Here is a 20,310-nt window from a genome sequence, read left to right on the forward strand (position 1 = left end):
ATGAAGGATAATATCATGTACTTTAAATTACATCAAATAATAAGTGCAATTTACAGTACAAACACTTATGTGTTATTAACCAATTATTCTTTTAAAATCTATCCAATTCCAAGTGTTTTTTTCAACACCCAGGCCTTTCAATATGCATCTGCTATTTATGGACCACAGCTAAAGCTCATGAAGGGCTAAATTCTGCCCACAAACAGATGTATGGGAGCCAGGCCCCTGAATCAGCAGACAGAATTTAGTTCTAATGAAGGTCCTTCCTGTACATAGTGTTTGTTTGGATACTATAGGATTTGTTTTAAGTTCCACTGAAGTTAACAGAACTTCAGTACATACTTGCTGAATCGAGACTTACAATGAAATCAACAGGAATTGTGTTTGCACGTTTGAAGACAGAATTTAGTGCAAGGGTGGCACAGTCTCAAACTGATATGGAGGTATCTAGCTATGCAACTTTCAGTGAACTGTTGTGGAACCTGGATAGGAAATACATCCAGTTGAAAATATATCCCTTGGATTCGTATTTTCATATTGTAAGTAAAAATGTTCCTGTTTTGCTCATCGACTCATCATTTGTAACCCTACATTAGGTGCAGAAGAATCGAAAGTCCAAAACCTTGCATATAAACCATTTCGTAATAACACAAGTTAAACACTGGGTGGGCAAAATACCAGACAGATCACAAACCAAACAATCTGTTTAAAACATTTTTGGCAAGATACGGATGTGGAATATGTAAATAGAATACATCAGGCTAGAACCCCATACACTCTAGTTCATTCACAAGTTGCTGAACTAGATGCAGAAATCTCTGGGTAAAATCTATGGCTTGTGTTATGCAGAAGTCAGACCAGATGATCATAACTGTTCGTAATAGCCTTACAGTTTAGGCCTTTATGAGCCTAGGAATGTGTAAAATCCTTACTGGCAGAACATTTGAAAATGGATATGTACTTTTCTCCAGTAGCAAAAGCAGTCCTGTATCCTCATACTGTGTATTATCTAAAAAAAATATAATTTTTTTCTGTTTCACATAAAATATATTCAGGTGATGATTATTCCATGTCTGTAATTGGAAACAACTACATTACTATATCATGTCAGCTGAATCAAGTGCCAATCACAGGATCATCCAAATAAATTGCACATTAAATTTCAACACTACCACAATATCATATATTTTCATCTAGTTACAGAATTGAATGCAGTCACATAGGGCCTGATCCTATGAGCCCAGCACAAACAGCACTCCCACTGAAGTCAATGGGAATTCCATGTGCAAAGAGCTTGCAAGACTGAGTACTCGTTTCAGGATTTTGTACTGTATTACACCTAACTGTCACATTGTTACCCTTTCAATCGAGCACTTCTTGCAGATTTCTAAGCCAATAGCATTTTCATTTTAGTGATTGTTGAGTAAATGTGTTAGAATATTTAAGAAAAAAAATCTAGTTTTGTATTTTCATATTAATGCCATTTTAGAGCATTAGGTAGTGGTTATCAGTAAGAAGAAGGCCATAATGCCTGCTGCTAGTTGCCTACCTTGATCTCCTCAGGGCTTCTTCATCCGGGTCTTGCACTGCAGAAGAGAAAATGATTCCGTTAAAAAAACCTACTAGATGAGGCCCACAATCCAACCCCAAGTTACCAGAAAAGCATAAAAGAAAATAACATCTAAGGGGATAAGCATGGCAGCTTTCCACCATAAGGTCACACAGAGATATAAAGTGAGCAGAAGCAACTCTGGCTTCAGTGGAATTTATAGGGTTAGAAAGTGGGGCAGTGGTAAGAGGTTGCAGTTGTACTACTTTCTCAGCCACCTACCAGCAGCTGATTCATAGTTTGTCTTGGTTGTGCACAAGCACCCAGAGTGGGCTTTCTGCTCCTTGGGAAGAGCCTGGAAAAGTGGCAGCTTCACATGTAGAGGTCATGCGGGGGAAACACTGGGTAAATGGTGCCTGTCTCCCAATGATGGAATGAGAGTAGCCATGAAATCCCCCAAACTCCCTGCTATCTAAATTAGGAATAAGATGTGAAGTTGGTGTCCGATGGTCAGAAAAAAGAATTGCATGGGCAATAAACACAGAACCTCAACCTCTTGTGTCATCTGTGGACTTGGGTCAGGGTCTAGTGTCTAGGTAACATGGCTGCTAGAAAATCATAGGTACGGTGCAAATGAGGTTCCATTTTCTGATTTCAGTGTGCCCACTGTGTAAAAGTATATTACAACAGATGCTAAGATGATCATTGCCTTTCAAATGAATTAGCAGTTTTGTAAACCTAGCCCCCTGAGAAGTGAGAATTCCTACTTGATTATACCAATTACATTAGATCAGCAGTTCTCAGACTGTGGGTCAGGACCCCATTTTAATGGGATTGCTGGGGCTGGCGTTATACTTGCTGAGATCCAGGGCTGAAGCCCAAGCCCCACCGCCTGGGGCCGAAGTGGAAGCCCGAGGGCTTCAGCCCGGGGTTGCAGGGCAGAGACTACAGGCCCCCTGCCTGGAGCTGAAGCCCTTGGACTTTGACTTTGGACCCCCCTGCCAGGGGGCTTGGACTTTGCCCTCCTCGCCCCCCACCTGGGGCAGCTGCACTCGGCGAGGGGTGTGTGGCTGAGGCTTTGGTCCCCCTCCTGGGGTCATGTAGTAATTTTTGTTGTCAGAAGGGGGTCATGGTGCAATGAAATTTGAGAACCCCTGCATTAGATTGTTGGGGGGCGGGAAACCTACACTAGCCCAAGACATTCTAGGATCTTGTTTAGTTAATGATTATTATTAGCACTCACACAATAAAATAAGAATAGTACTCATGGCTGATCAAATATTTCCTTTATAGGAAACAATGTGATAGTTAGCATTTAGGTTTGCTAATCCCCTTTGAACTAGATTTAGAGCTTTGTGAGTTTAACCCACATTGGGGAGCTTTACTGAAGGAAGGGAGTCATCTTTGAGACTCAAGAGCTAGTGTATAAAAGAGGAAAGAAAAATAAAATTAATCTTAAAACAAATTTGGGGCTTCATTGTTTGACTTACTGTACTCCGTTCCTGTCATCTGGGCGAGGATGCGGAAAGACTTGGACTGCAGATTGGCAGAACGGCGAGTCCAGTCATCAAGCTCATCCTCAGACTTGTTCTGAGTTTTAAGCACAGCCTGATACACTGGAGAGGCACTGTCTATGTGAGGATCTTTAACAGGAAGGCTACTGCAATGCAGAAAAGGGCGCATTATAAAACAGCACATACTGGGTTTGCCCCCCTACCCTACCTCATGTTGCAGTTTCTACCCCAAAACAACCAACAACAAAAACCAAAAACATTGTTTTTGAAAAAAAACCATTTGCCTAAGAAATAAACAAATTACAGTAGATCAAAAACATGTGAATCGAGAACATTTCAGTTCACTTTGTCTTTAACATTGCATATTATTATTATTCAAACCAATATGTTTACTGGTCTGTCCATGACCCCCAAGCCAACACAGCCACAAAATTATGGCAGTAATATATCAATATAAAGCAATAAAGGATGGTCAGCAAGTCAAGATTAGTGGACCAATTGAGTATTGTTACCCCTATAATTGTGCATAGTGAAATGCCTCATGTTGTGGAGCTAATTAACTGACCCTAGAGTATATTATTGCAGTTGTGGAACTGGACTATTTTAAGGTTACACCAAAAAGGAGAAAATACATTTTGATATTAAAAAGTTAATTTAGTACAGTTTTTTTTAATTCTTTCCAGAGTTAGGCTGGTTCCAAAACGTTGAATCCAAACACTTCAGAACATGAGAAAATCTGGATTCGAACTCAAAGCTCAGACACTTCTCTAGTTATTTCATATTTCAAACCTTCATTATTAAGCTATACCTAATGTTTATGATCCCTCTGATGACCTTGCACAGACTGTATAGGAAGAACCATTCAGTTTTGCATACCTAGAGCCCAAACTACAAAAGTTCATGAGACACCCTACAACACCAATTGAGTTAACCTCTAATTTGATTTATGACACAAGCTGGAAGTAGACATGGTCATTTAATAGTTTTTTCCCATTAAAATAACTTTTGCATAGTGTGCAGTTAAATTAAATATTAATAGAGCTGCAGATACATACATTGATGGTGATGTGTGCAGTCATGTCATACCTTGGGTCCAGGACTCCTCTAAATACAAGATTATTTCTGAAGTGAGTGATTTACATTGTAACTGTATGATCCATGCCTTACAGAGCTTTGGAAGTGGCATGCTCGATGTCATGAAAATTGAGAAATAGCTATTTTAAAAATTAAGGGCCATATTGTCCAATGAGCTCCCTGCCATAAAGGGCAAGGAATCAGAGCAGCCACCTGCTATAAAACCTTCCTCTAAAGCCCAGGCAGTTGCCCAAACTTCCTACTTGGCAAGATACAATTCTCTAGAGAAGACCCACAGAAAGCAAAAATGGGGGTGTGGTTTGACAATATGAGAGGAGTCAGGGAAAAGCCAAAGTAACTGATACGACACTGTGCAGACAATAATATAATTTGCCACAGGAAAAAGCATGGGGATGTGTGTGTTTCATGTCAGAATAGAATCACAGAATTGTAGGACTGGAAGGGACCTTGAGAGGTCATCTAGTCCAGTCCCCTGCACTCGTGGCAGGACTAAGTATTATCTTGACCATCCCTGATAGGTGTTTGTCTAACCTGCTCTTAAAAATCTCCAGTGATGGAGATTCCACAACCTCCCGAGGCAATTTATTCCAGTGCTCAACCACCCTGAGAAGGGGCTTGGAAACACTGTATTTAAATATGCCATGTATCCCTATTCTCTACATAAGCCAGTTTGAAAGAGCACTATAGTGTATATCATCCCTTATGGACTCATCTCTAAAGGGGGTATTTGCAGCTGTTCCTTTCTCCCGCCCTCCCCAGAATATGCTACCTTCCAGCTTTCCTGAGAATCCGACAGAATGCTAGGAAGCAGTACACTAAGCTTACATTTCCCATTCTTTTGCACTTCTTACACAAAAGGGGAACATTCTTAACATAATGGACTAATTTTTCACTGTTGGACCATAAATTAGATTATGCCCATAAAATGGCTTCTACCAGGGTAAACCCTGCCACAGTGCACAGAAGTGAGATGGAACGTCTGCCCCGTTGGAAGAGTGCAGGAACAGAAAGAAGCTAACGCCTCACTTTTGGTGTCTACCTTATGTCTTTCTATAGTACCCATCACCATGGTATCTAAGTGCTGACAGGTGTGGGAACATTGGGGGACTAGCGTGTCTTGCAAAGGTAGCACTGATTCTGAACATCCCTCTGAAGTCTTCACCAGCAAAGCTCTTGTGTGGCTCCAGCTGTAAACTAAAGCTGCATCCCTCCCTCATCCCATCCCCCTAGAGACCCTGATGGAAGATGGGGAGGGACAGCATCAGCCTCCCTTAACTGAATCTTCCATGTGCAACAGCAGGACTTGCTAATTCAGGGAGGTATAAATTTCCCCTTCCACTGAGGCACTAGTGAATTAAGCCTTGTATCAGAAACATCCTTAGTATGAGGGCTAATGAAGAAATTTTGTAATGTGAATAGAAAGGAAAGAAATGAAGCCTACATTACAGTCATTCAATTTTCATGTCTCACCCAGCAAACTACTCTCCATGAGAAGCATGAAAATAAAAAATATAAATAACATTTTGTCCCTCACAGCAAATGATTTAGTAAAGGTTTCCAATTTGGTGGTAAAATTTTCATGTTTCCAACTACACTTCATATGTTCATTTTTCTATTGAGTAAGCAGCATCTTTTGCTTTTTTACTGTAATGGATGACTGGCTGCCTATTACTGGCTAACAACTGATTAACTTTATATCCCCAGACTTACATTTTGATCCTGCAGGAGATTAAAACACTGCTGTGTTTGATGGCAAATTTCACTGCTGCAGAATGATGGACACTGGATAATAAAACCCAGTGGATGGATGGTACTGCTGACTTCAACGATCAGCTATGTGTTACTGTGACAGTACTAGCATTTGGGTCATGGACAGATAGTCAAGTTCATTTTGTTAAATCCTCTACTTACACTGCTTTGTTCTTGTATTATGATGGACTTAGAGAAAAAAATTTGATTAAAACTATAAATATAAAAATGCCCAATAGCTCACATGTGGCTGTGCAGCTGTAGAGATTAAGTCTGAGATTTCAGAATAGAAATATGTATCAGGGTATATTAATATCTTGATGGCAGACAATAAAGACAGGAAATGGATTCTGGTAAATTAACCTTCCCTCACTGAATGAAGTGCCTCACTCTAAGCCAAACTAGGTTATCTAGTTGAGCAAAACATATTGGAACATTTCCAATTATGACTTTAATGCAACAGGCCTTTATCTTTGTTTGAATCATAATTATACCACAAATAAGTATTGGGATATATGAACCAGTAGGAATGGCAGTGTATAATCCAGAGCAACACTGTGGCTGGTTATGGTCTTTCCAAAAGCTTAGATGGGGCACCTGACTCTTTCAGAAAACTTGATAATGGGGGATGGAGGGGAGACGTATCAGTTACTACTATGCCCTTTCTTCATTTTAAAGTTTGTTTTCCTAGCGTGTGTGTGCACACAAAAAAATCTGCCCAAATAATTTAGGGCATTTTGCTATGATTGAATAGAAAATTATACCTTTGTTCCCATCATTAGGTGGGTCATGCATTCACAGCAAAATTAATTTGCACCAATATAAGCTCTATAGACAATCAAACCTCTTTGAATAAGGAGTAAAGAGTCTGTGACTTTCTATTTATTATAAACTATGGGTCAACAAGTGGGCCGTATACTGAAGTCTACTTAATTTTAACTCAGTTCTTACTCAGGTAACAAAAGGTTGAGTAAAAGCTAAGTAAGGGCTTCAGGATTTGACCCTTGATGTAAAAATACAGTTGAATTTCTCTGAAGGAGTGTATTCGATCCATATAAATACTGAATGGATGGCATTTTGATTCCAAGTAATAACAAAAGCAATTACAGAAATTATCAAAGACTTATAAGGAATTGTAAAATAGCCATCCATTTTTGTTTGTTATAAAGAAAATCTAGAGTCTGTTATTGTTGCTTAATTCAGTTTACACACTCAAAGGGTTAATTTCAAGTGCCAGTCTTAGCTGGGTGCAACTCTGCTGAAGTCACTGAAATTATGTCTGCTTATATCTGCAGCAAATTTGGCCAAAAATCCTTAATGACTCGTAAAAGAGGTTTGACTGAAATGTACATGAAACACATGAGTACATGATCTTATGGGCACCAACTCTTGGTTCTTGGTATGTTATGAGTTATAATACAATGACAGGAATGATAAAAAAGGACATACAGACAGGGCATTCTCACTCTGCTACCTTGATGTCCTGGCATGCGGGTTTGAATAATTCCAGTATAAATAAATTGATTTGGTATGTTTGAATGATTTTCTTACTTCAAACAACATGGGCCTGATGACCTTACTTACCCCAGCTTCAACACCATTGACAGAAATGATTATATCAGAAATTGGCCCCAGGCACTGAGTTTATATTTTTATTATTATTCATTGCTACACACGTGTACACAGTGCTTCAAGGACTTCACATAGCAGAAATTGCCTATTGTATTATTTCTCAAGCTGAACCTACACTCTTGAGATCTGAAGTCTGCATCTTCTTACTCTTTTACATATATGGGGCCAAATTCTCTGCAGAGAACTGAATCTAAAGGAGAACTAAAGGAGAATTTGGCTACCAGTAAGACTACTACTTATATAGTTATTTTCATATTTAGCAGCAAAATGCTTAGTTCAGGCTTGAACAACCAAGGTGACGAATAGCCTCAACTCCACTATAGTAAGCTGGAGTTCAGAACAGTCTACATATCACAGAAGGCACAAGCAGCACCCTGAAGGATCAAGCCAATGATATGATCAAATGAATATAATCCAATCACTGGCCAGGCCTTTACTTTTGAGATGATCTGATCAGAGAGAAGAGTAGAAGGTTTGCTTTAATGCCTAAATTTAAAAGCATAGCATATAATCTACTGGGGAGAATCTATCATTCACTAAGTAAGAAGTTCGGAAGGTCATAAAAAGAAAGGTGCGCCAACAGGCTGTAGCACTGAGCAAAGCATATTTAAAGAGTCGAGTCTGAGAACGCACAGGATAGAAGCACTACTCTGATCCAGATTAATATTAGACTGAAGGCTTGTCTACACAGCATGGCAAAGCAGTCTACAGGGGTGTAATTTGTAAAGCACCTAACTGCCCCGAGTAGACTTTGCTGGAGTGCTCTAACAGTATGTCTACACCACAATTAAAAACCCACAGCTGGCCTGTGCCAGCTGACTTGGGCTTGCAGGACTGTTTAATTGTGGTGTAGATGTTTGGGCTCAGGTTGGAGCCAGAGATCTAGGACCATCAAGGTGTGAGGGTCCCAGAGCTCAGGCTGCAGCTGAACATCTACACCACAATTAAACAGACCCTTAGCCCGAGTCAGCTGGTACGGGCCAGCCCAGGTGTCTAATTGCAGCGCAGACATACCCTAAGGCTACATCTACAATATGATATGTCTACAATTCAGTGCAATACATTGTGTCCACATACTCGCACTCTGTACCATAGAGCTAGCACAAGTATAAACAGCAGTGTAGCTGTGGTAGAGCAGGTAATGGCAGTGAAGGCACAGCTTAGCCACACAGAGTATGTACCCACTGGTTTCAGGTAGATTTGTACTCGACATAAGAATGGCCACACTGGGTCAGACCAAAGGTCCATCCAGCCCAGTATCCTGTCTACTGACCGTGACCAATGCCAGGTGCCCCAGAGGGAGTGAACCTAACAGGTAATAATCTAGTTATCTCACTCCTACCATCCATCTCCACCCTCTGACAAACAGAGGCTAGGGACACCATTCCTTACCCGTCCTGGCTAATAGCCATTAATGGACTTAACCTCCATGAATTTATCCAGTTCTCTTTTAAACCCTGTTATAGTCTTATAGGTAAACTGTGCCTCGGCTGCTGCTGCCGCCCCTATTACCCTGGCTACACTAATGGATGTGAGCTAGTGCACGTACGTGCACAAAAGTAGGGGAATAATCATGTCTAGCTTGTAGTGTCGATGTAACTTAAAAGGTACCTAGTTCGTGTTAACATAGGATTGAAAGAGGACCATGTTAACACAACTAGGTACCTTTAGAGCATGCCAGAAAGGTCTCTACAGGGCAGTTAGAGCACAGCATGTTAGAATGCTTTATAAATCATACCCCCGTAGAGCACTTTGCCGTGCTGTGTAGACAAGCCCTCAGAAATCACTCTCCAAAGATGAAGGAAAGGCTTCAGTGCTAGTTCATATTGTGTAGCTTCCAGATTAGCTTTCTACTTGAGGTTACAGAGGAAGATTATTTCATGGGCATATTTCCAAAAAGTAACAGTTCACTAAAACTGCCTGATACATAAAAATAAATGTCAGTAACTATTTAATTTCTAAAATTTAAAATTTCATATATAAAATGAAAAAAAATTGGAACAAAGCTTCTTTTGATGTCAACTGGCATAGCTCCACTGACTTCACTGGTGCTATGTCTTATGTAAAACAACAGAAGGGCTGACTCCTGGTTTTTATCTAGATGTTTATTTCCTTTTGTTTCCAGTTAAACAGTTATATTTACTTTTATTACAGTGTTCATCATTTGGACCCTTTATCATTATTCAGACTGACCATGTCAGAATTCTCTAACACTAAGGAATATTTAAAGAAACTACACCCTTTTCCCCTCCCATTAGAAAATACACTGAATTCCCATCTCCCTCTGCACTTAGTGGAATTCCCTCATTTTATCTGGGATTTTCTGGAAGGGGCAGTCTCTCCTTTCTGAGAAGCATCAGGGACTGGCCTCATATAGGAGGAGCATGCTGGACCAGTGGTCTGATCCAATATGGCAAATTCTTTGTTCTGAACTGCATTTGACAGATCTCATTTAAGTGTCTTCTATGAAATTACCAGGACTTCACATGCTCAACAGTGAAACTTTATAACTATGAGACCGTCTAAATGGCAGTTTAAAAGTTATATGATTTGTATTGTATGATTTTGCATATACAGTAAAATGCCTCTAAAATCCAGATATATGAAAGAAGTGAACCTTTTTAAAAGAACACACATACACTGTACTTTCATTGTGTTTTACTAGTTGGAAATATGGATCTACTTACGCCAATGGAGATTCACTGTGAGTCATGTGGTCAAAACCCAACAAAAGGCATTGTGTGGGATCCATCATTATGGAGCATTGGGATGTGCACAACAGAGTAATGTTAGTATCAGAAATTAGTGAAGAAAAGAATTGAATAAAGAGAGAAGAAAAGAAATGATCAATAAAAGGGAGCACAAAGAGATACACAAAAATGTTAGCACTTTGAATAAGCTCACTGGTTGGAAACAGCAAACCGCGGCCACTGGGAGCTGCGGGGCTCTGTGCCTACAGACGCCCCAAGTAAACAAAACGTCCCAACCCGCCAGCAGCTTACCCTGACTTAACAATAACTGAACAAATATGTATCCACTTTCAAATTACAATCACTTTCAAAATCACACTTTCAAAATTATAGTCACTGCGCGCCACTTCCCGCAGCTCCCATTGGCTGGGAACGGCGAACCGCAGCCACAGGGAACTGAGGGGCTCCATGCCCGCAGACGCTCCAGGTAAACAAAACGACAATGTATTAGATATTCAATTCAATGATTTCATAGAGTTTAAAATCATCAAATTTTACGATTATAAGCCGACCCCTGCTCTTTGATGTGTCACTTTTTTACCAAAAAGATTCGGCTTATGAATGACTATATACGGTAATTACAGCATATATTAGGCTGTACCTTGTAGTCCTTGCTGAGTCAAGACTTGAAACTGCATGAATGAGGACTGCAGGATCAGGCCAATGGAGAATATGCTTTAGGAGTTTTTTTCACAGTATCAGGGTGAACTACATGTACATTATATTAAAGACCAAGAGCTTGTCAACTGACTATTGGCAATTTACAGCTGGTTTTGAGTCATCGCTAGAAACAACATTTCTTAATCTAGAAAATGTTGTTATATTACATTTTCCTAAAAATGGCAAAAAAGAGGTTTATTAAAAAAATCTAGCTCAATCTGGAATTCAATTTTTTTACAGGACAAATCTAAGAAGTTTTTTCTTTTAAATTATTTTGAGTTCAGTCTGAAATAAGAACAATTTTCAGGAAAAAATTGCATTTCCCTCGTAGGATAATTTAGAATTCTGAGGTTGATAGAAACATAAATTAGATGAAAACAGAATTATTAAGTGCTATTAACAGAGCTAAGGATTCTGAAACAGCACCCAGCGTCCTTGATTACACCATATTTAATCTAGTTGTATAACATTTTTGAATAACATACATGCATTTTAGACTCTTCATATTGGATTAAATTTCAGTGTTTTTAGAGAGACTGTTTATATATTTGCTTTACTGGTTGTCACACACCATCATGAACCTTCTCACTGCTGAAAAGCAGTTATACTCAGTGGTGAGCTGGAGCTGGTTCGCACCGGTTCGCTAGAACCGGTTGTTAAATTTAGAAGCCCTTTTAGAACCAGTTGGTCCACGAGGGACAACCGGTTCTAAAAGAGCTTCTAAATTTAACAGGCCAAAAGTGGTGCCTTAGGCGCTGACTCCATGGGTGCTCCAGGGCTGGAGCACTGAAGGGGAAAATTTGGTGGGTGCAGAGCACCCACCAGCAGCTCCCTGTCCCACCCCCGGCCCCAGCTCACCTCCGCTCCGCCTCCCCTGAACTCGTCGCCCTGCTCTGCTTCTCCGCCCCCCCAGGCTTCCTGAGAATCAGCTGTTCGTGCGGGAAGCTGGGGCAGGCTGAGAAGGAGGCAGCAGCTTCCCACTCAGGCCCAGGGAGGCGGAGGTGAGCTGGGAAGGGGGGGCCCGAAGAGGGCCACCCACGCTGCAGCAGGTAACCTAGGGAGGGCCCACAGGCTAACCGCTGTGCGCCCCAGCTCACCTCCACCACCCTTGGCCTGAGCAGGAAGCTGCCGCCTGCTTCTCAGCCCTCCCTGGCTTCCCGCTGAACAGTTGATTGGTGGGAAGCCGGGGGAGGGGGCAGAGAAGCAGAGCGGGGCGATGTGTTCAGGGGCGGAGGCAGAGCCGAGGTGAGGTGAGCTGGGGCCGGGCGCGGGGAGGGGAGCTGCCGGTGGGTGCTCTGCACCCACCAAATTTTCCCCTTGGGTGCTCCAGCCCTGGAGCACCCAGGGAGTTGGTGCCTAAGGCACCACTTTTGATGTGATCAGTGGGGGAGCGGCCGCTCCCGCTGATCCCCCCCTAGCTACGCTCCCCGACCCCTAGGAGCCAGAGGGACCTGCTGGATGCTTCCTGGGAGCTGCCCCAGGTAAGCACCTCCGGGACTCCCCACCTCGCCCCATGGCAGGTGCCTCTGGCTCTTAGGGGTGGGGTGGGCACCCACTACGGTGGCCCACAAGACCCTCCTGCCCAGTTCTGGGGGCAGTCAGGGGACATGGGAGGGGGGTGGATGGGGCAGGGGTCCTGGGGAGGGGGGGCATCAAGGAACGCGGGGGGGTTGGATGGGGCAGGAGTCCCGAGGGGTGGGGGTGAGCAACAACCCCCTCATGGGGTGAGGAGGGAACCTGTTGTTAAGATTTTGGCAGCTCATCACTGGTTATACTGTGCAACACTGCAAAAGTGAAAAATGTGTATTTGGATCAACAGAGTATCTTCCCGAAAGGCTTCCCGACTTTCTTTATACACAAACCGCTATCTATCTGCTAAAGACAACAAAAGAGAGGGGTCATAATCACACCACTCTGGTTTAAATCAGCAGTTGGGAGAAATTATTACTTTTTAGTGATGCATACAGTATTGCAGAAACATCATTTTTAGCTTAAATATCTTCTCAACTGTGAAATATACAAGCTCCTGTTTATCCTAAGTTAGAGGTTTCAGTTAAACAGCAGTTGTAAAATATAAATCCCCAAGAGGGATAACATAACGTAGGGCTTCATTTTGAAAAACATCAAACAATAACCAATAATAAATATGCATCTTACATTCTTTTTATTCCAATGACAAATGCTCCTCCATTTTCCATGCCTGTTGTACTATGTAATCAATGCAGTTATTAGACTGAAAGTATGGTTGTTATAATAGGCATAATTAAGACAATAACTATCCATATTTCCAATTCCACAAGCCTTTTCTCCAGGTGAAACGTACCAAGTTGCTCTTTATTAACGTGCTGATAGCAATATTCTACTTGAGTAACCTCAGCCCTTATGCTTTAGCAGCAATCTGTTTCTCTGAGCTTGATGATGGATATAATAAAAAAAATAAACAAAACCCATGATCTGCTGTCACTTATACCAATGTAAAACCAGGAGAACTTTACTGAAGTCAGTGGAATTACTCTGGATTTACACCCAAGTAGCTGGGAGCAATATTCAAACCACAGAGATTAACTTAACAGTTTGCACATCACCTTTTAAAAAGTGCTACCAATTTTCTTACTAATAATATTTTTAGTCTCCATTTTTGTAATACCATTTTAGAAGCTTAAAAAAAATTTCTTTCCACATCAAGTTTGCATACTTTCCAGTTTCTCAATACTGAAAAGTAAAGTATATTTAGTTTCCATTCCATGTGTGGAACCCACAACCATAACAGAGGGAAATGAATGGACAGGCTAAGGGCAAGATATGCCCCCAGTAATTTCTAACAATTTTTTCATAGGTCAAAACTGGGACTTAACTTACCTGACAAAGCATCTCTCACCAAGGGTAACCATGGAACAGATTGAGAGAGTCAAAATGCCTTTCCTTTTTTGCTTCAAGTACCATACATAAACTGGCCTGATTCCACCACCATTACTCTCAGTGAACAGTGCCTTAGTCTGTGAGTAGTCTCATTTACCTAGTGTGAGTAACAGTAGCATAATCTGGCCTGACGTGAAAAAGCCACCCAATTAATGGGGGTATTTAGAAATAGCTAGTGGCAGGATTTTTTGAGTTTGTTTTTCTATGACTACAGCTCATCCCTCACCTTAGAATGTCTTCTGCTACCAAGGAAGAATCATTTAGTTTTACAGACAGAAACCTCTCTATATAACCATGTTGTATTTCTCCAAGTCATTAGAGCTTCCAAATCTAGGAAGAATACTGAAAAAGGAATTTTTCTACTTTAAACACCCCTCCTCCTTTTATCTTTCAAAGGATGTTAATTCCACCTGATATATTTAAAGAAAACACCAATCTGTATTTTTCAGGGCAGTGCATAAAGCTACTTCCTCCTTCCCCCCCAAATCCAAACAAATAAGCAAGGGGGAAAAAAGGATGAGAGGAAGGATTCATCTATCCTCCAGAGAGGTGCCATTTTAGACAAGAAAAAACCTTACCCAGCAAGTTCACCACCTTGGGCCTGTGCCTGGCCAGCGATGGCATCCATGATAGCATCCTGGGAATACATGCTGATCGGGGTGTTATACTGGGCATGAATTATAGTGGCCTTGCCACCTGGACCTTTCACCTCAATGGGCTTGTGTGTAGACAGGGCAGAGTCCTTCAGGACATTAGGGTTGAAGCGTTCCACATACTCAGTGCTGGGGTTATGTGAGAGTGAGGGTTGGAGAAGAGACAAGGGGAGAAAGAAAAGAAAATAAGGACAAACAAGTGATAATTATAAAAAGAAAAAAGCAGCAGCAGAGGAATGCATGCATGTGCCTAAAACATCTCACCACAAAAGCATCTGTTCAGACTGCTGGAGAGAAAGAACACACAACATAATGGATAACATAACAAGGAAAGTGGTCAGGGGCTAGACTATAGAATGAGGTTTTTGTGTTGGCTGATCGTTTTCTAAACTTGAGATAGTTGCAGCCACAAAATAAAAATTATGACAAATATAGCTGTTATATATACATATGTAGGTACATATATGTCTACACACCCAAAGAAGTCCCCATGTATTCCTTCAATCTTTTTAGAAAGATCTTCAAAAGGTACGAGAAAGTTTAATGAGTTGAAATAAACATCTGCTTTTCTCTTATGCAGAATTACGTTTTTTTTCTATATGGACAATTCATCACGGTGATATTTAGTACTCATGCTTTTCATCTTCACAGCCCTTCGCAGATATTAATAATTTAATCCTTAGAGCACCTCTGTGAGGAAATGTGGAGGTTACCAAAATATGTAACCACTCCAGGATAAATTTATTGCAAGGTCAGTCCTAAATCCGTCTACATCACAGACCATATGACAATTGGACTCATTATCCTGAGATAGTTGCCTATTGTGACCTCCATGTGGGTAAGGATTTTTATTAGGGAAAATGGGGCACAGGCAGTTTAAGTGACATGCCCAAAATCATGGAGGGAATCAGTGTCAGAGCTAGAATTTGAACGCCAGGGTTCCTCACTGTCAATCCTAAACTTAGATCATTAGGCCATGTCTCTCAGCATCCTGGTAGAAAGTAACAACAAGGAGTCCAGTGGCACCTTAAAGACTAACAGATTTATTTGGGCATAAGCTTTCATGGGTAAAAAAACACTTCTTCAGTTGCATCTGAAGAAGTGGTATTTTACCCACGAAAGCTTATGTCCAAATAAATCTGTTAGTCTTTAAGGTGCCACCAGACTCCTTGTTGTTTTTGTGGATACAGACTAACACGGCTACGCCCTGATACTTGGTAGACAGTGTTATACTCCTAGAGTTTAGCTTAAGTTTTTCCAAGTAACATTTTAAATTGGCTCTTCAGTCATTTAATTAACTGCTCTTGGCTAGCATATGGGGCACCAGTGTTAAATTCTCATCTGTCACCCTCACCTCCTCCCTCAGCCCACCAAGAAAAGAAAGTGTTTTCGGTGCTTCAGACACTATATGCTCATCCCTGAATGGTAGGGATTGCTTCACAGTGCTCAGCAGTAACTCTTCCAGTTTACTGAGCAACAATGAAGAAAAGGAATTTGCAAATTTCATGGCAGGTCAGAAGGATGGGGCAACAGTATGGGGGCTTTTAGAGTGTTTGTTAATAGAAGATGGCCCTCAGTCATTAAAGGAGAGAGAAGAAAATCAAGGGGGTGAAAAACTCTTCCCACAAGTTGTGAAGACTCCCAGCAGACAACTGACTTGAGACTTGCACCGATTATCATAGGTGATCTGCTCTCCCAGGCAATGGATTCCAACTCCTGTAATAGCCTTTTGTTTGGTGAGATGCCTTTACTGAGGCGAACAGGAGAGATATAGTTGTGCATTGTTGCAGGAATATTTGAGAAGAGCACTGATAGTAACATGCAGCAGGGACAGGCACGTATAGATGCACACATACCTTATTGCAAACACAGTCCTGAAATACATGCATTGACATTTTGAAGGAATTAAGAAGCTTCATTATGCATTCGGTAAAAATAAAAAACATGCATTTATTTGAACATTTTCACCATTTTAAATGTCTCTTAATTAACATGTTTAATAACCACGATAACATTATTCCATTGATACCATCTTGTAGAGCAGAGGTGGGCAAACTACAGCCCACGGGACCCTCCTACCCGGCCCCTGAGCTCCTGGCCCAGGAGGCTAGCCCCTGGCCCCTCACCTGTGGTTCCCCCTCCCCTGCAGCCTCAGTTCACCACACCGTTGGCGCAATGCTCTGGGTGGCAGTGCAGCTGCAGAGCCGCAGCCTGATCTGGTGCTCTGTGCTGCGCGGTGGCGTGGCTGGCTCCAGCCGGGCGGTGCGGCTGCCTGCCCTGGTGCTCTGGGCGGCGCAGCTGTAGCACCGCCAGCCACTGGTGCTCCAGGCAGTGCGGTAAGTGGGCAGGGAGGGGTGGCGGTCAGAGGGTGGGGATGTGGATAGGGGTCGGGGCAGTGAGAGGTCAGTGAACAAGGAGGTTGAATGGGGGCAGGGGTCCCAGGGGGGCAGTCAGGAAGGAGAGGAGGGGTTGGATGGGGTGGCGGGGGGCAGTCAGGGGCAGGGGTTCTGGGGGCGGTCAGGGGACAGGGAGAAGGGGTGGTTGAATGGGGCAGGGGTCCCAGGGGGGTAGTCAGGAATGGGGCGGCAGGGGGCAGTCAGGAGTGGGTGGTCCAGGAGTGGTTGGAGGGAGTGGATGGGGCAGGCGTCCTGGGGGGGCCATCAGGGGGTGAGAAGCGGGGGGGTTGGATGCGGGTGGGGGCCGGGCCATGCCTGGCTGTTTGGGGAGGCACAGCCTCCCCTAACCAGCCATCCATACAATTCTGGAAACCCAATGTGGCCCTCAGGCCAAAAAGTTTGCCCGCCCCTGTTGTAGAGTGACTCACAAAGAAAGAGAGACTGCACATTATGCCTACTATTGGCTTCTGAAAATCCCCATGCTTTGTTATAGAGGTGGCTTCTCTTATCCCCACAGTGTATCAAGCCACGGGGAGCAGTATGGAATTCATAGACCCTGGAGATCATTAATTCAGTGCTCTCCCTTTTTTCCATTAATAGGAGAAGGGAAGACTCAGTGAAGGCAACAGTTTACCTAAACTGAAGCTGCTATGTGTATGAAAATATAGTCCTAGGCAATTGGCTTCAACAAATCAATCCAAAAAAGGGCTAGAGGTCTCAGGGATGCTTAGGCTCGCACAAAAATTACTGATTTCCATGTTGGAATGTGGAATTGAAGCAATTTCACTGCTCTCTTAACAGGATGGGGTCAAAACTACAGTTCTTAGCAAGGCAAAACTTCAATTGAAATCAATAGGCATTTCCACAGAAAGAACCAGAAAAGGTCTCTTTCAACTGCAGAGTTTCTACTGCAGTGTCTTGTTGGGAGGGGAGGAAATGTTAATGTCAATACAGGATGCTCACTGCAGGACCCTTTGGCAGAGGTTAGGAGCCAATTCTAGCAGGAGCAAGAGACTAAGAGCTACACATCTGGGGTCTCTGCAAAAGATAATACTGACAGGCATTCAGCAGGTGTGCAAAATTAATACAGCTTGGTAGCAGACCTCTGGAAGTATGCAGGAAATGTAACAGAAGAGTGTTAGATAAAATAGAGCCCCATACTTTGATTTCTGATACATTGGCCCTACAACTCCAGGGAAATATTCAGTCCTAGTGTAAGCGGGCAAAGGCTCCTCTGACTTCAGTGGAAGTTGTATCCATTTGTTTCAAGCTACATCAATGGCTTAACGTGGTCATCACACACTGCCAAATCAGTGTAAATTACACTTATGTTGCTCATCCTCTAAACACCAATTCAAGTTGAACTACTCTGTCATTTCCACCCATCCTCTTATCAGTTAAACTTGACATTTAACTTTCTTCATCATTTACTTCGCTGCTGAATTTAGCCCAATCTTGAGTTCCCATCAGTTTCTGGACTTCCAGAATGTTGCATGGGCAAGAGCAAGTTCCAATCCAGAGAGGTCAAGCAGGAATTCAGAAGGGATCTTTCTGCTCTCTCCTCAGAATTGAAGGTCAAAGTTGAAGGGGAGTTGGGGGAATTTCCCTGCCCAAAAACTGATGGGTGTGATCCTCAAGACCATACTAACTCCTTATTCAGACAGCATTCCCGCTGAAGAAAAGTACTTCTTAGATATTTAAAACCTAAGAGCTAAATGTTGAAGTCAATGGGAATTTGGCTGGAATTGGACTTCAAGATTTGGATCTATCTCCTGAAGCTAAAAACACATTGGTAATTATATAATAAAAAGCCTGTACCCAAAGCCCACAAAATCTCAGGGGCATGAAGACTATTGGAAGAATTAAGAAGAAATGCATGTATGACTCCAGGGAATTAAAAAGATCTGAAAAGCTCTTCAAGAGTTGAGCAAGTTCCAATCCAAGTTATATTTGCAAAGTTAGGATATCAACATGAAAGTCTAAACAAGCAGGAGAGTTTCAGAAATATTGTTAGATTAGAACCACCTCTGGATATAGTAGCCATGTATGATGCCTGCCGCACCAATCAGGTCTTTTTCAATGCTTTCACCTTGCAAATAGACACAGCAAGAACATATGGGCTCATGCGACCCCAGAAAACAAATCCCCAAACATACAGCATAACACATACACACTATTTGATACTAACTTGGCAGCAGTGTTGGCTATGACCTAGGGAAGAGAGAAAGAACAAATAAACAAAAGGAACAATAGTTTTAGAGTGTCAGGGGCAATATGTATTAACAAGGGTTTATAAAGCTTTATCAAACCATCTACAAATAGGAATAGAAAGAAACTGTATGCCTAAAAAACCACAATGGATTAAGAGAGAGGAAAAATGTAGGGATTATAGTTTATCCACAGATACTTACTAAGGTACCAAAGCGTTCTGGCTGATCCTTGACAACATTTTTATTACTATGCATCACTGGAAGTATTATTATTGAGGGTTACGGAAGCAAAGAAGCAAAACTTTTTGCAGGCTGTATACTCCTTTTGAAATAACACGAGTGGGAGAGATTATATCCTCCTCCCCAGACACCAAATATTTATGTATGTAATGCCAGTCCCTTCAGCCTGGCCCCATATAGCCAATCCAGTGAGCAGGATCTGCTAAAGAATATCCAAAGAAAATATCAACAGATATTTGAAGGGAAAAGCCCCTCTACTTAACACATTACTGACCTGAATCTGATCTCACTTATATTGGTTTTACAGTGGTGTCCCAAAATACAGTTCATCATTTTTAACCTCTTGTCAGATCACTCCCAGGCTTTTCCTACTTTAAGTAGTGAAACCCCACGTCCTAGGTCTTTTTGCTAGAGCAGGGGTGGGCAAACTTTTTGGACCGAGGGCCACATCTGGGATGGGAAAATTGCATCCAGGGTCATTAATGTAGGGCTGGGGCAGGGGGTTGCGGTGTGGGAGGGAGTGTGGGATGTGGTGCTGGCTGCCTCCCGGAGCGGAGCCCGTGGTGCCACGGGGTTGGCAATCCTGTGGGCCAATCCAAAGCCCTGAGGGGTTGGATCTGGCCCGCGGGCCGTAGTTTGCCCACCACTGTGCTAGAGCCTGCTCAGTCCCTAACAGTCTCCAATTTACCAGACTCCCAGACCTTCTTGACTGAGGCCTTTCCTGTCCTTGCAAGCCACTCCCAGGCCCCGCTTAGCTGTAGCCTTGGGCTCAGGTCTAGAGCCAAAGATTTCTGCTTTGGCTCCAACCCCCCTGGCATCAGGGTCATCCTCGCAGAAGCCTTTTTTATTTCCTGAGCCTCGCACTTCCCTGAAGCCATCCGCTGCCCTTCATAAGAAATTACATGAACCAAACGAGGCATGCCCTTTTGATAATCACGGTTGG

The 20,310-nt window shown here is 42.4% G+C and overlaps 1 protein-coding gene across 9 annotated transcripts in view; it reads right to left on the reverse strand.

The window, feature by feature from the left end:
* Nucleotides 1–20,310, reverse strand: part of LDB3 (LIM domain binding 3) — a 190,874-nt gene that overhangs the window by 72,326 nt on the left and 98,238 nt on the right. For 6 of the 9 annotated variants that reach the window (XM_074958765.1, XM_074958770.1, XM_074958769.1 and 3 more), the window contains exons 6-8: nt 10,227–10,241; nt 3,040–3,209; nt 1,550–1,586 (exon numbers count right to left, since the gene is read on the reverse strand). In XM_074958765.1, coding sequence (XP_074814866.1) covers nt 1,550–1,586; nt 3,040–3,209; nt 10,227–10,241 — 222 coding nt within the window. Of the gene's footprint in view, nt 1–1,549; nt 1,587–3,039; nt 3,210–10,226; nt 10,242–14,446; nt 14,651–20,310 lie in introns of all 9 variants that reach the window. The other 3 variants (XM_074958771.1, XM_074958766.1, XM_074958772.1) reach the window with 2 other exon arrangements.

The sequence above is a fragment of the Natator depressus genome, chromosome 7 (genome assembly GCF_965152275.1).
Source record: "Natator depressus isolate rNatDep1 chromosome 7, rNatDep2.hap1, whole genome shotgun sequence".
NCBI lineage: Eukaryota > Metazoa > Chordata > Testudines > Cheloniidae > Natator > Natator depressus.